Source organism: Elephantulus edwardii, unplaced genomic scaffold (genome assembly GCF_000299155.1).
Source record: "Elephantulus edwardii isolate Elephantulus edwardi_28Jun2011 unplaced genomic scaffold, EleEdw1.0 scaffold00083, whole genome shotgun sequence".
NCBI classification, from domain to species: domain Eukaryota; kingdom Metazoa; phylum Chordata; class Mammalia; order Macroscelidea; family Macroscelididae; genus Elephantulus; species Elephantulus edwardii.
The window spans coordinates 3,181,014-3,193,450 of NW_006399833.1; the positions used below are offsets into that span (position 1 = coordinate 3,181,014).

General features: G+C 38.7%; 1 protein-coding gene across 1 annotated transcript in view; it reads left to right on the plus strand.

Moving 5' to 3' along the window:
- LOC102857146 (protein PIH1D3-like) overlaps positions 1-12,437 on the plus strand; it is a 77,482-nt gene that overhangs the window by 15,280 nt on the left and 49,765 nt on the right. Inside the window, 1 exon segment of the mRNA XM_006889945.1 lies at positions 6,219-6,315. Coding sequence (XP_006890007.1) covers positions 6,219-6,315 — 97 coding nt within the window.

The following is a 12,437-nucleotide window of genomic DNA, read 5'->3' on the forward strand; positions in this document are numbered from 1 at the left end:
TAATCGGGATGGGTGTGTCAGAGGCAATGCGATTGGCACAGGATAGAGCAGGGTTTAGGGCTGTTGTACATAGGGTCGCTATGAATCGCAAACAATTGATGGCACATAACAACAACAACAAGAAGAAGAGCGTAGAACTAACAGTGAGGAAATCCAGCTATGCATTTTACAGAAATTATTATCATTATCTAGACTTACTAGATATTTTTAGAAGCATTGGATTTTTGTTGTTATTGTTTGGTGCCATCGAATCAACTATGACTCATCACAACCCAGTGAACAACAGATCTGAATCTTGCCCTGAAGCCATTATTATAGTCACTGTGTAAATCCATCTTGTTGGAGGTCTCACTCTCTTTCTCTTACCCTCTGCCTTTCCCAGCATGGACTGGCCCCTCCTCACAACTTGCACAAAAGTATGTAAGACAAAGTTTTACCACCCTTTATTCTAAGGAGCAGCCTAGTTGCTCTTTGTCCAAAATTGGTTCTTTTGCCAGTCCATGGGATATTCAGTACTCCTCTCCACCGCCAGAACTCAAAGGCATTGATTCTTCTTCTAGTATCTTTATTCATTGTCCAAAACTATCAGTTGTTTAGAAAGTAATTGAAAAGTAATTGGCTTGGATCAAGGGTTCCTTAGTTTTTAAACTGACATCCTCGAGCTTTAAAACTATTTAGTATGTCTTGCCAGTGGGATTGAAGCCTAGATTTGTATCTTTTTTCAGTATCATTAATTTGTGAACATGAAATTTAGAATAATTCTCATGAAAAGCTTTGACTCTTTTCTTTTAAAAGAATGCACATAATTTTATTTTCCATTGCTTTTTAAAAATGGTGATTTTAATGATAATTTACGGAAAAGTTGGGTTTTCATTCATTCATTGATGCTTGTTTTTCCTCCCTCCCCCTTCCTCCTCTGTTCCATTACTCCAGTTCACTTTTTAGTGCACTTCTTGTTCCAGAGTTTTAATTGCTTTACATACATACAATGCCTAATCATACATTCCTTTCAGAGAGTCCTTTCCTTCATCTGTTCCACACTTTTCCTATTATCCCCTCAAACATCCGTGTCAGTTGTATTTTATAACAGCAGTTTTATGCAGTATTTGTCCTTTTGTGACATATATTTCACTCAGCATAATATTTTCCATGCTTGCCCATGGAGTGTAACATTTTATCAATTCATTGTTTTTCAGTGTTGTGTAATATTTCATTGTGTGAATATACCATAGTTTTTCTATCCAGTTATTTGTTGTTGGGCACCTGGATTGCTTCCACCACTTTGCTATTGTGAATAACACAGCAATAAACATGAGTGTTTGAGTCACAGCTCTAGTTTCTTTAGGGTATATTTCTAGTAGTGGGATTGCTGGATCATATGGTATTATTATTTGCAACCTTTTGAGAAAGATCTAGACAGACCGCCTTTCATAGTGGTTGTACCACTTTACATCCTTGCCAATACATGTTGTTTGCTGCTCTGTTGAACTTTACTGGAGTGAGAGGATATCTCATTGTTGCTTTGATTTGCATATCTAATAGCTAAAGATTTTGAACCCTTCATGTGTTTGTTGGCCATCTGATTTTCTTCTTTGGTGAAGTGCCCATTTAGTGATTGGTTTGTTTGTCTTTGTCTTGTTGAGGTGCTAGAATATTCTATAAGTTTTAAATATGAGTCCCTTATCAGATACATAATACTTTTAGAGATCTCTGGTGGCTTCTTGTTATGTGCCATCAAGTCTACTGCATCTCATGCACAATAGCTCTGAACCCTGCCCTATCCTGAGCCAATCTCTCTGTCCCCTCGACTACTCCAGATACTGTGTCAATTTCATCTAGGGTCTTCCTCTCCTGCACTGTGCCTCTACCCTTCTAAGCATGATATCCTTCTCCAAAGACTGGTCCTTCTTGGAAACCTGCCGAAAATATGTGAGATGGAGCTTCACAATCCTTATCTCCAAGGAACAACTTGGTTTTACCCTCTCCAGGACAAACCTCTTTGTTTTCATGACAGTCCATGTTATGCTCCATGCTGTAATCCAGCACCACAACTCAAAGACATCTATTCTTTTTCTGTCATCCATAGTCATTGTCCAGCTCTCAGATGCGTAGCAAGTAATTAGAAGACCATGGCCTATATGAGGTGCACTTTAGTCTCTAGACTTATATTGTTGGTCTTCCGCACTCTGGAGTGGTTTCTGACTGCAGATTTTCCTAATGCAATTCATCGTTTGATTTCCTGCCTGCTGGTGCCATGAATGTTGATTGTAGAAATGGTGGCTTAGAGGTAAGGAATTGTGCTGTCAACTCAAAGGCGCATGGCTTGAATCTGCCAGCCGCTCTGTAGAGAAGGATAGGTTATCAACTTCCATGTGATTTATTATCTCTGAAAAGCTGCTGGAGGGTCAGCCATGAGTCAGTTCCGGCTCAATACTACACCACCACCACCAGCACAACAACAATAACATACTTTTAAGGAACTAAAGTATGTTTACATACATAGTTGAATGCTTAAAATTATGAAGCTATATGTACATGAAGCTTTGTTGGAATATTTATAATAACTTGTAAACAAGGGTAATCTTTACTGAATTACTGTATACTTTATAAATTCTTGACAATTTCTGTGACAAGTGATCTGACAACTTTTCTAAATCTGACTACAAAAATATGCCCAATGCTTTAAGGAAACATCTCTACATCTATGTTCTGCGTCACTTCTGAAAATAGAAGCAAGAGGAGACTGCAGATAATGAAGTAGAAACAAAAGCATCCAGCTTTTGAACAAACAATAAGAAAAATACAAACTTCAGTTTTAAAAAGGAGATTTTTTGAAAACAAGAATTCTATCTGTATCTCAAAAAAACGCAACGAGTAAATCTCAGGTTGCTTTATGTAATGCCTACACATTTGGTAAGAATATAGTCACTCATTTGTTATGTTTTCTAATGAATGGCAAACATCTGTATGCTACAAGCTCCAAATTTGACTAAATTTCCACTTTTCATCCTTGAATCTTGATGTTATATACGTAATATATCTATAAAAGTGTTAAATGAATAATACCACCAGTCAAAATTTGAAAAAAAAAAATGCCGTTTATTTTTAATCCTTTTTTTGTACCACATGCAAATACATAAAGTGTCCCAAATCCTTACTGGAAAAGTGGTAAAGAACATGAACTGGCAGTTCACAAAAGAAGAATAACAAGTGGCTGAATGAAAAAGAATACAGATTGTTAAGGCACTGGCCTTGGAGGGAAGTATGCGGATCTTTATTTGAGAAAAGAAAGACTTTTATTTCTCTTATTGAAGGAAGATTTGGTATTGAGTAGATGCATTAGAGGAAAGGAAATCTTCAAAGATAACTGTTAGGAACACAAGTTTGGGTGACTGCATGATAACTGTAATCTATAATAAGTAGAGGAGGTTGATTTTGCATGTGTAGAATCTGAGATGCCTTTGGTAACTTTCAACTCAAACTCAACATTGCCATCAAGTAGGAACAACTCATAGCTGACTGTCCAGAAGATTTTCAGAGGCTGTAAATCACACAGGAGGAGCTTATTTATCATTCTCCCTCTAAGGCAATGGTGGATTTGAAGTGCCTGCCTTTGGGCACAATTCTTTACCATCAAAGCTCTCTTTGGGACATTTAAGCAAACTAATATAGAAAGTCATTGAAAAATTGAGTCTAGAGCTCAAAGTAAGAGCAGAATTCATTCGGGAACCAGAGACATATGGATTGATACCTTTCTTTTCTGTTTTAAATCTGATTTAATCTTTGTAACTATTTGGAAGATGCTATAGCCTATTAAGAGAAAAGTGCCTAATTTCAAATAGTTTATTGTTAGTACTATTCCACCTCAGAGATTCTGATTTGGCCTGTGGTTTGGTGTTGTTTTTTCCTTTTTTTTTCTTGGTTGTTGTTGTTGTTCCTGGACATTTCTATTTGCAAATGGTCAAAAGTTAAGTCTAGTCCCTTGGGTCTTCCTGTCCAGAATTAAACCTACTAACTTTTAGTTCATTAAGGTACAAAGGGAAAAAATGTCAATTTTTGCTTATTTCATTCCATCTGAGGAGATGAGGGTAAATGGTGGCTGCCCCTCCATCAGTGATTTCCATGGAGTCAGAATCAACTTATAGCTGACTCTCCGGTGAATTTTCAGAGTTTATAAATGGCAGAGGAGGAGATTGCCTATGCTTCTCTCTTGGAGCAGCTGGTGTACCCAAATCACCTGCCTTTTGGGTGGCAGCACAGCTCTTTATCCAGTAGGTCACCAGAGCCCTCAAATTTGAGAGGAAGAAAACACTTGTGAATTGCCATATATGTGCTAAATGCCACAACATTTTTTTCCCATTGAATTATGAATTCCGTAGGAGTCTAAATGCCATAGTATAACTGACTTGGCTGCATTTCCAATCTATTGTAGAATTTTAGAGTTAGACGAAACCATAGAGATCGCTTAAGTTAAACATCCCTTCCCACATAAACTGTATAAATGTATAAGCTGAGATACTATGAGGTTAGGGTTGGTTTTTTGTGTTTTTTTTTCCCTCAAGGTCATGTAGTTAGTGACAAAAGCAGTTCTAAAATACAATTTCCTGATTCTACTCTGTCCAGTATGTTCTTTTAGCCACTATTTTCCAAGAATGAATTTTTTTATACTTGTTAACATTACAAATTCCCTCAATCCATTTTATTTGAATAGTTTTAAAATGTTGTTCTTAATTGCCGTCGAGTCGCAGGCGACTAATAGAGACCCTATGAAGGAGAGTCCTCGACGCTTGGGTCCCTTTCATCCTCTCTCCAGGTTCATAGAGTTTCCGGAGGCAAGCTATTAAGTTTTAAAATAGTTAACATTTTTTTAAACTAGTATATATGACATAAAACCCTGATCTTCAAATGTTTGGTATTTTTTATTCAATTTCTAGCTGTTGTTGTTATATGCCATTGAGTCGCTTGCGACTCATAGCCACCTTATGTACAACAGCCCTGCTCTATCCTGTGCCAATCGCATTGCCTCTGACACACCCATCCCGATTACCCCAGTCACTGAATCAATCCACCTCATAGAGGGTCTTCCCCTCCTGCGCTGTCCCTCCACCCTCCCAAGCATGATGTCCCTCTCCAAGGACCTGTCTCTCCTTATAACATGTCCAAAGTATGTCAGACGAAGCCCCAGAATCCTTGCCTCCAAGGAGTAGCCTGGTTTAACCCTCTCCAGGCTGAATCTGTTTGTTTTCTTGGCAGTCCATGGTACATTCAGTACTCTTCTCCAGCACCACAGCTCAAAGGCATCAATTCTCCTTCTATCCTCCCTAGTCATTGTCCAACTCTCTGATGCATAACAAGTGATTGCAAAGACCATGGCCTGTATCAGATGCACCTTAGTCTCCAGAGAGACACCGTTGCTCTTGAGTACTTTAGAGAGGTCCCTAACAGCAGACTTTCCCATGGCAATACGTTTTTTTATTTCCTGGATGCTGGTGCCAAGGGTGTTGACCGTGGAGCCTAGCAAACTGAAGCTGTGAACAATCTCAGTCTCTTCGCTATCCATCCTGATGGTACCAATTGGTCCAGTGGTGAGAGTCTTTGTCTTCTTGACATTGAGCCTCAGTCCATACTGAAGGCTGCAGTCCTTGACCCTCCACAGCAAGTGCATAAGGTCCTCCTCAGTTTCAGCAAGCAGGGTTGTGTCATCTGCACAACGCAGATTGTTAATAGATCTTCCACTGATCCTGACGCCACAGTTCTCCTCATAGAGCCCAGCGTCTCAGATAATCTGCTCTGCATAGGTTGAAAAGGTATGGAGATAGGACACATCCCTGGTGTACACCCTTCCCAATTTTGAACCATGCAGTGTTAGCCTGCTCTCTTCTGACGACTGCCTCTCGGTCCAAATATAGGTTTCGCATTAGCATGATTAAATGTTCTGGTATTCCTATTCTTCTCAGGGTCAGCCACAGTTTATCATGATCCACACAGTCAAATGCCTTTGCATAATCAATGAAACACAGATATATGTTCTTCTGGTATTCCCTGCTTTCAGCTAAGATCCATCTAACATCAGTTACAATATCTGCAAATGGCAAATACTTTTTGTAGTCTTTTTTTCCTCCCCTTTTTAATAGCATGTGCTCATAACATTCTAGTCTTCTTAGTGACAGATAATGGCCCATTTGTTTCAATCTTTATTATCATTGACTTTTCTTCAGGTATGAGATTGTATTCCAACAGCAGGTGGGAACTTCGGATATTTTCCTTGGATTTACCAGAAAAGACTCTTCTACAGCATGCTGTGAGGAACTTGTGGTAAGCCTGTGTGCCCTTGACTAATTTTCTGTATAATCATTAGAGCTAAGTTGAATGAATGTTGTTCATATAATGTTGTTGTTGTTGTTAAGTGCCGTCGAGTCGCAGACGACTCATAGCGACCCTATGAAGGAGAGTCCTCGACGCTTGGTTGCCTTTCATCCTCTCTCTAGGTTCATAGGGTTCCGGAGGCAAGCTATTATGGAAGTGGATGCCACTCCTCCCTCCAAGCTTGTTTTAATCAGGGAGCTCCACCCCACTCTCTGTTTGCATTGGATAGCCAACCATTAACGCATTTGACACATCAGTGTCACAGTGTTAGCTTCACAGCAACCACAAGTGACCGCAGTATGGCAACTTGTACACCAAGGCTATACGACCTAGAGGAATGTCTGAATATAATACTGTAGGCAAAAGACTGTACACTCTTTAGAAATCACTGGATCGATAAGCAACATCTTGACAGACAGAGGAAAATATTGAAGTTGTCAATGATTTTGTTTTACTTGGATCCACAATCAACACCCATGGTAGTATTGGTGTTGTGTGTTGTTGAGTTGGAACCAACCTATAGCTTACTTTCCAGCAGGTTTTCAGTGAATCGTATGGGAGGAGATTACCTGTTGGAACAGCTTCGAACTATGTGTCTTTGGTATTGCAGTGCAGTTTCTTACTACTAGGCTATCAGAACTCCCAATATGGTAGTGTTAGTTGTTGTTATATGCTGTTGAATTAGAACTGACTCAGTAAACCCTACTATGAGTTTTCAGAGGCAGTAAATTACATGGAAGGAGATTGCCTATTGCTGGTGGATTCAAACCAAGTACCTTTGGGTTGGCAACATAGCTCCTTACCACTAGGCCACCATATACTGCTATACCATGATAGTAGTAGTCAGAAAATCAAAAGACATGTTGCATTGGGAAAGTCTGCTGTCAAGGACCTCTCTAAGGTGCTAAATAGCATTCATTGATGTCAGTTTAAAGATTCAAGGTCCGCCTGGTCCAACCCATGGTATTTTCTATTGCTTTCTGTGCATCTGAAAGTTTGACAAAATGAAGAAAGATGATAATAGAGGAAGAGCCAGTGCATTTGAATTGTGGTATTGGAGAAGATTTCCATGGATTGCCAAAAGAACAAGTATGTCTGTTTTTGAGGAAGTGCAACCAGAATACTCCTAAAAGGCAAGGATGATGAGATTTCATGTTGTCAGGGGGGGCCATTCTTTGGAAAAAGACCACTTGCTGGTGAAGGTGGAGGATCAGAGAAAGAAAGGAGACCCTCAACTAGATTCATTAACACAGTGACTTTAACAGTGTGCTCAAGTGAATTAGAGATAGTGAAGATGGCATATAATAACAATATTCTGGTACTGGGAAAGTAATGACCTCAAAAAAAGGAAGGAATGTGTGAAACACAATGTATGTGAATTTTTTGTGTGAAAACCATATTTTTTTAATCACCTAAAAAACTCATTGCCATTAAAGTGGAACTGACTGATAGCTGACCCTCCAGTGGGTTTTTGAAGACTGAAAATCACATGAGATGAGCTTGCTCATACTTTCCCCTTGGAACCACAGGTAGATTCAAAACTGCCAGAGAGGTGCCATGTTTGGATTAGCAGTGCGACTCCCTGTGGACCACGCTGTCAGAGCTCCTCAGTAATGACCTAGACAGTTTAAAATTGGTAAACACACTCCAGAATGAAGGCTGAACAGTGGAGTGGACTTTGGGGGAGGAATTGCATAACAATGAAAGAGTTTTTCTTTTACTTTTCAAGGAGAAGAGTGATTGGGGGGTGCAGGGAGAGAGTGAGCAGGGAGAAAAGTGAAACAATGAATGAATGGAAACCCTAAGTCTCTGTAAACTTTCATTAAAATTAATAAAAATAAAATAAAATTGGTAAACATATACAGATAAGTAATAAATTTAGTTTGTATATGCAGGTAAGATTCAATAAAATATTTATAGCCCTACTAAAACTGCCAAATTTGTTTGGGATGACTTTTTCTTTTTAAATCCTAGCCCTATACATGCCACATAATTGGTTATTAAGTTCTGATGAATTGACAGGCTATTATAATGAACTATTTTCTTTTAGAAATCTGTCTTATCTCTTATTTCATTAAATGACTGAAATTGCATTGAAAGTTTTAAAAAGGGATTTTCCTCTTACTTGGGTGATCCAAATTTCTAATATAAAATAAGACATCTAAAAAGTTGCTTATCTCCCCACCCCTCGCCCAAACAACACTTCAGCATGATGGACAAGTATCCTTGCCAAGTTGGTTCTTCTATAAATATTCGTGACAACACCTGTAAAATCAACCATATTGCCTTACTTCTGCTCATTTTTCCTAGTTTTAACCTTGTTAGAAAACCTGAACCTACCCAGTTTAGGTAGCAATCACTTGCTATGCATCTGAGTTGGACAATGAATAAGGATGACAGAAGAATTGATACCTTTGAGTTGCGGTGTTGGAGAAGAGTACTGAACATCCTATGGACAGCCAAAAGAACAAACAGATATGTTTTAGAAAGAATGCATCCAAACTGCTCCTTGGAAACTTCATCTTTCATACTTTGGACATGTTGCTAGGAGAGGCTATTCTTTGAAGAAGCATATTGTGCTTGGAAAGGTGAGAGCCGGCAAATGTGAATCAATGATGTGGATTGGCACAGTAACTACAGCAATGAGCTCCAGTGTATCAGGGATGATGAGGATGGCAAAGGATAAGACAGGATTCAGATCTGTTGCTGATCTATAAATCATACTAGATTTGCCAGCACTTAACAACAACTACCTTGCTAGAGAGTGAAATGAGATTTATCTTGGAAGCATACTTCTGGAGATGAAAATGTCTTTGAGCTCAGAAACTACACATCCACTATTCCCGCCTCTCCCTCTTACAATAGTCTACATGACAGAGTTGTTATTGTTGTTGTGTGCTCTTGAGTCAGAACCTACCCATAGCTGATCCTCCAAGGGGTTTTCAGAGGCAGTTAATCACACGACAGGAGATTGCCCATCATACTCCTGTGGAGCAGCTAGTGGCCTCAAACCACGTGCCTTCAGGATTGCAGTGCAGCTTCTTACCACTAGGCCACGTGACAGAGTAGGTAAACTACCAAGTACTGTCAATTCTGACTCACAATAAGCATATGTGTGTCAGAGTATAACTATGCGCTATAAGGTTTTTAGCTGCTGATTTTTCTTCAGAAGTAGACTGTCAGATCTTTCTTCTGAAGCTCCTCTAGGTGAACTGGAACTCCCACCGTTAGGACTCCAGTCAAACCCTTTAACTCTTTGTACAACACAGGGATGGACCCCAAGGTGTTCCTAGAGGATGCTTAATGTATTTTCCTTGATCAAACAGTAATGAGATATCTCTTTCACCTGAACTCCAAGTTCTATCTTATTAGAAAAGGAAAAAATCCGAGCTATCCAACTGAATCAAGTAACATAATGGAAATAGTGACTTTAAGAATCTCAGGAGAATTTTTAAGGTTTTAAGTAGTCTTCAAGTAATTAGCTCCCAATATAAAATTTATCAAATTCTTCTGTGTAAAAGTGTGCTTTGGATATTTAGTGCTGAGGATTGCTTTAAACTTTGGAGACATTAGAGACCTTAAATAAAGAAAACTATTATGACCCTTTCCCATTTCTCTTTGAACTTGCTACTAGTTTTGCTAATACAGGTATCTTTAATGAAGTGTCTTGCAAATGAAATCATACCTTAGAAATAGTAGCATATAATTTACATTAAATTTAACAAATGTGTATAGAAGAAGAGTTAATACTTTACTAAATTTATAATCGACTGGGGGGGACGACAAAGACACTTGTTTTTTTGTTAACAATTCTAAGTATACTAAGAATGTGCTGCCAACCCAAAGGCAGGTGGTTCAAATCCACCAGCTTCTCTGTGGGAGAAAGATGTTTATTCTCCTTCCGTGTAAATTACAGTCTCTGAAAACCTGCTAGAGGGACATCTGTGATTTGGTTCCAATTCAACAGCATGTAACAACACAATGATAGTGTGGATAAGTGTTAGACTAAGACACCACCAGGGAGATCTGGCAGCCTAGTGGCAAGAAGCTGCACTACAATCCTGAAAGCATGTGGTTCGAATCCACCAGCTGCTGCACGGAAGAAGGATGGGCAACTCCTGATTAGCAATTAACTGCCTCTGAAAACCCACCAGAGGGTCAACTATAGGTCAGTTCTAACTCTGCGGTACACAACAAAGACAACAAGACACCATTGAATGAAATGAAACATTTGCTAGTCCTGTGGTACTTTACTATGTGTATGTTTTCCTTTTCTTCATTTATACCTTCACTAAATAGTTGAGAAATAGTATTACTTACCAGGGCAAGCACTAGGGATGCAAAGATAAATAAGAAACAGTTAGTTGCCCTCAGGGAGTTTAAGAAGATACACACTTAACAAATCATTTTAGCTCAGTATGACAAGCACGTATCTAACAAGCACATGATGACATAAAACAGAAAGCTTAACTTTGAGTGGACAGGATTTCTATAGTGAATAACAAAGAGGGTACGATGTAGAGGTAAGATGTAACATGCAGAGGTAAGAGAATGTGGTAAGGTATTGAGGCATAAAATAGCATGTGTTACTGAGTAAGAGGTGAGTAGAAGAAAAATAATGAACAAGTGTGGTTAGTGGTGTACTAATAAACTGTCTCAAAAAAATGAAAAAGAGAGTCTTAATTTGTAGCTTGGATTTTATCCAGAAGGCATATTAATGCTGACATCTGCTGTCATTGCTTAACCCCACCAGTAAGATCCAAACTAAAGAGGTTGTTGACCTCATATCAAGTGTTTCTTGTTCAAATTTATAAGCTTATCATTCCTACTTACAATATGGCATTTCTTCAAATCTGAGACACCATCAGTTTGTAAATGTGCCATTTATTTAATAACAGCTTTTTTTAGGGGGGAGGGAATGGCACACTACTGTACTCATTGATTGTGTGGTGCATCCCAATACCAGAAACACTAAAATGTAGAGAAAATGAAACCCCACAATTGGCAAAATATGTTGTCTGGGTCTTGAACCTAATCTGTATCTAACAGACTTTAATTCTTTATTTAAGCTATGGAATGTAATAAAAGTATGGAGTCCAATCTGTTTAAATGAAAAGAGTAATTTGTGGTTTAAAACACACACAAGGAATATACGTTCACTATAAACACAGTAAAATATTATTTAAAAGCAAACTACACAAGAGATAAACCTTTCTTCTATACCCCACCCCAAATTCCAAATAACAAAGCAAAACTTGTGAGTCCTAAATCACAATGAAAGAATCCTGGTTGCACAACAGTTTAGCACTTACCTGCTAACTGAAAAGCTGAATGTTTGAACCTGTCCAGCGCCTTCACAGGAGGAAATCTGGCAATCTGATCTCATAAAGGCTATAGCCCAGAAAACTATTGGAAAGTTCTAGTCTGTCTATAAGGTCACACTATCATCTGTTGAAATTGATTCAATGGCACTTACCAACTACACAAAATTCAAGTGCTGTTCCTAAACAAAATTCTAAGTCAGGATCTAGAATGTTTTCCCCATCCCATTCATTCATTATTGCACATTTTCCTCCTTCCCTCTTCCCCAGTTTCTCTCTCTCTCTCTCATATCCATTCATTGTTGCACAATTTCCTCCTTCCCCCCACTTTGCTATGCACCTCTTATTATGGACTGTTGTCATACATGTAATGCCCAATCATATATTCCTTTTAAACAGTTCTTTTCTTCATCTATTTCAATGCCATGTTCATTATCTATCCCCTCTTTTCCTAGTTTCCCCCTCACCCCCAGCCCACCATGTCAGTCCTGTTTTAGAACACGGATGTTATGCTGTATTTGTCCTTTTGTGACTGAGATATTTCATTACATGACTCAGCATAATGTCCTCCAGGGTCACCCATGATGTGTAATGTTTTATGAGCTCCTTGTTTTTCAGTGCTGCATAGTATTGCAATGTGTGAATGTACCATGGTTTTTCTATCCCTTGTTTGTTGATGAGATGAGTACTTGGGTTGCTTCCATCTCTTTGCTATTGTGAATAATATAGCAATAAACATGGGTGTACATA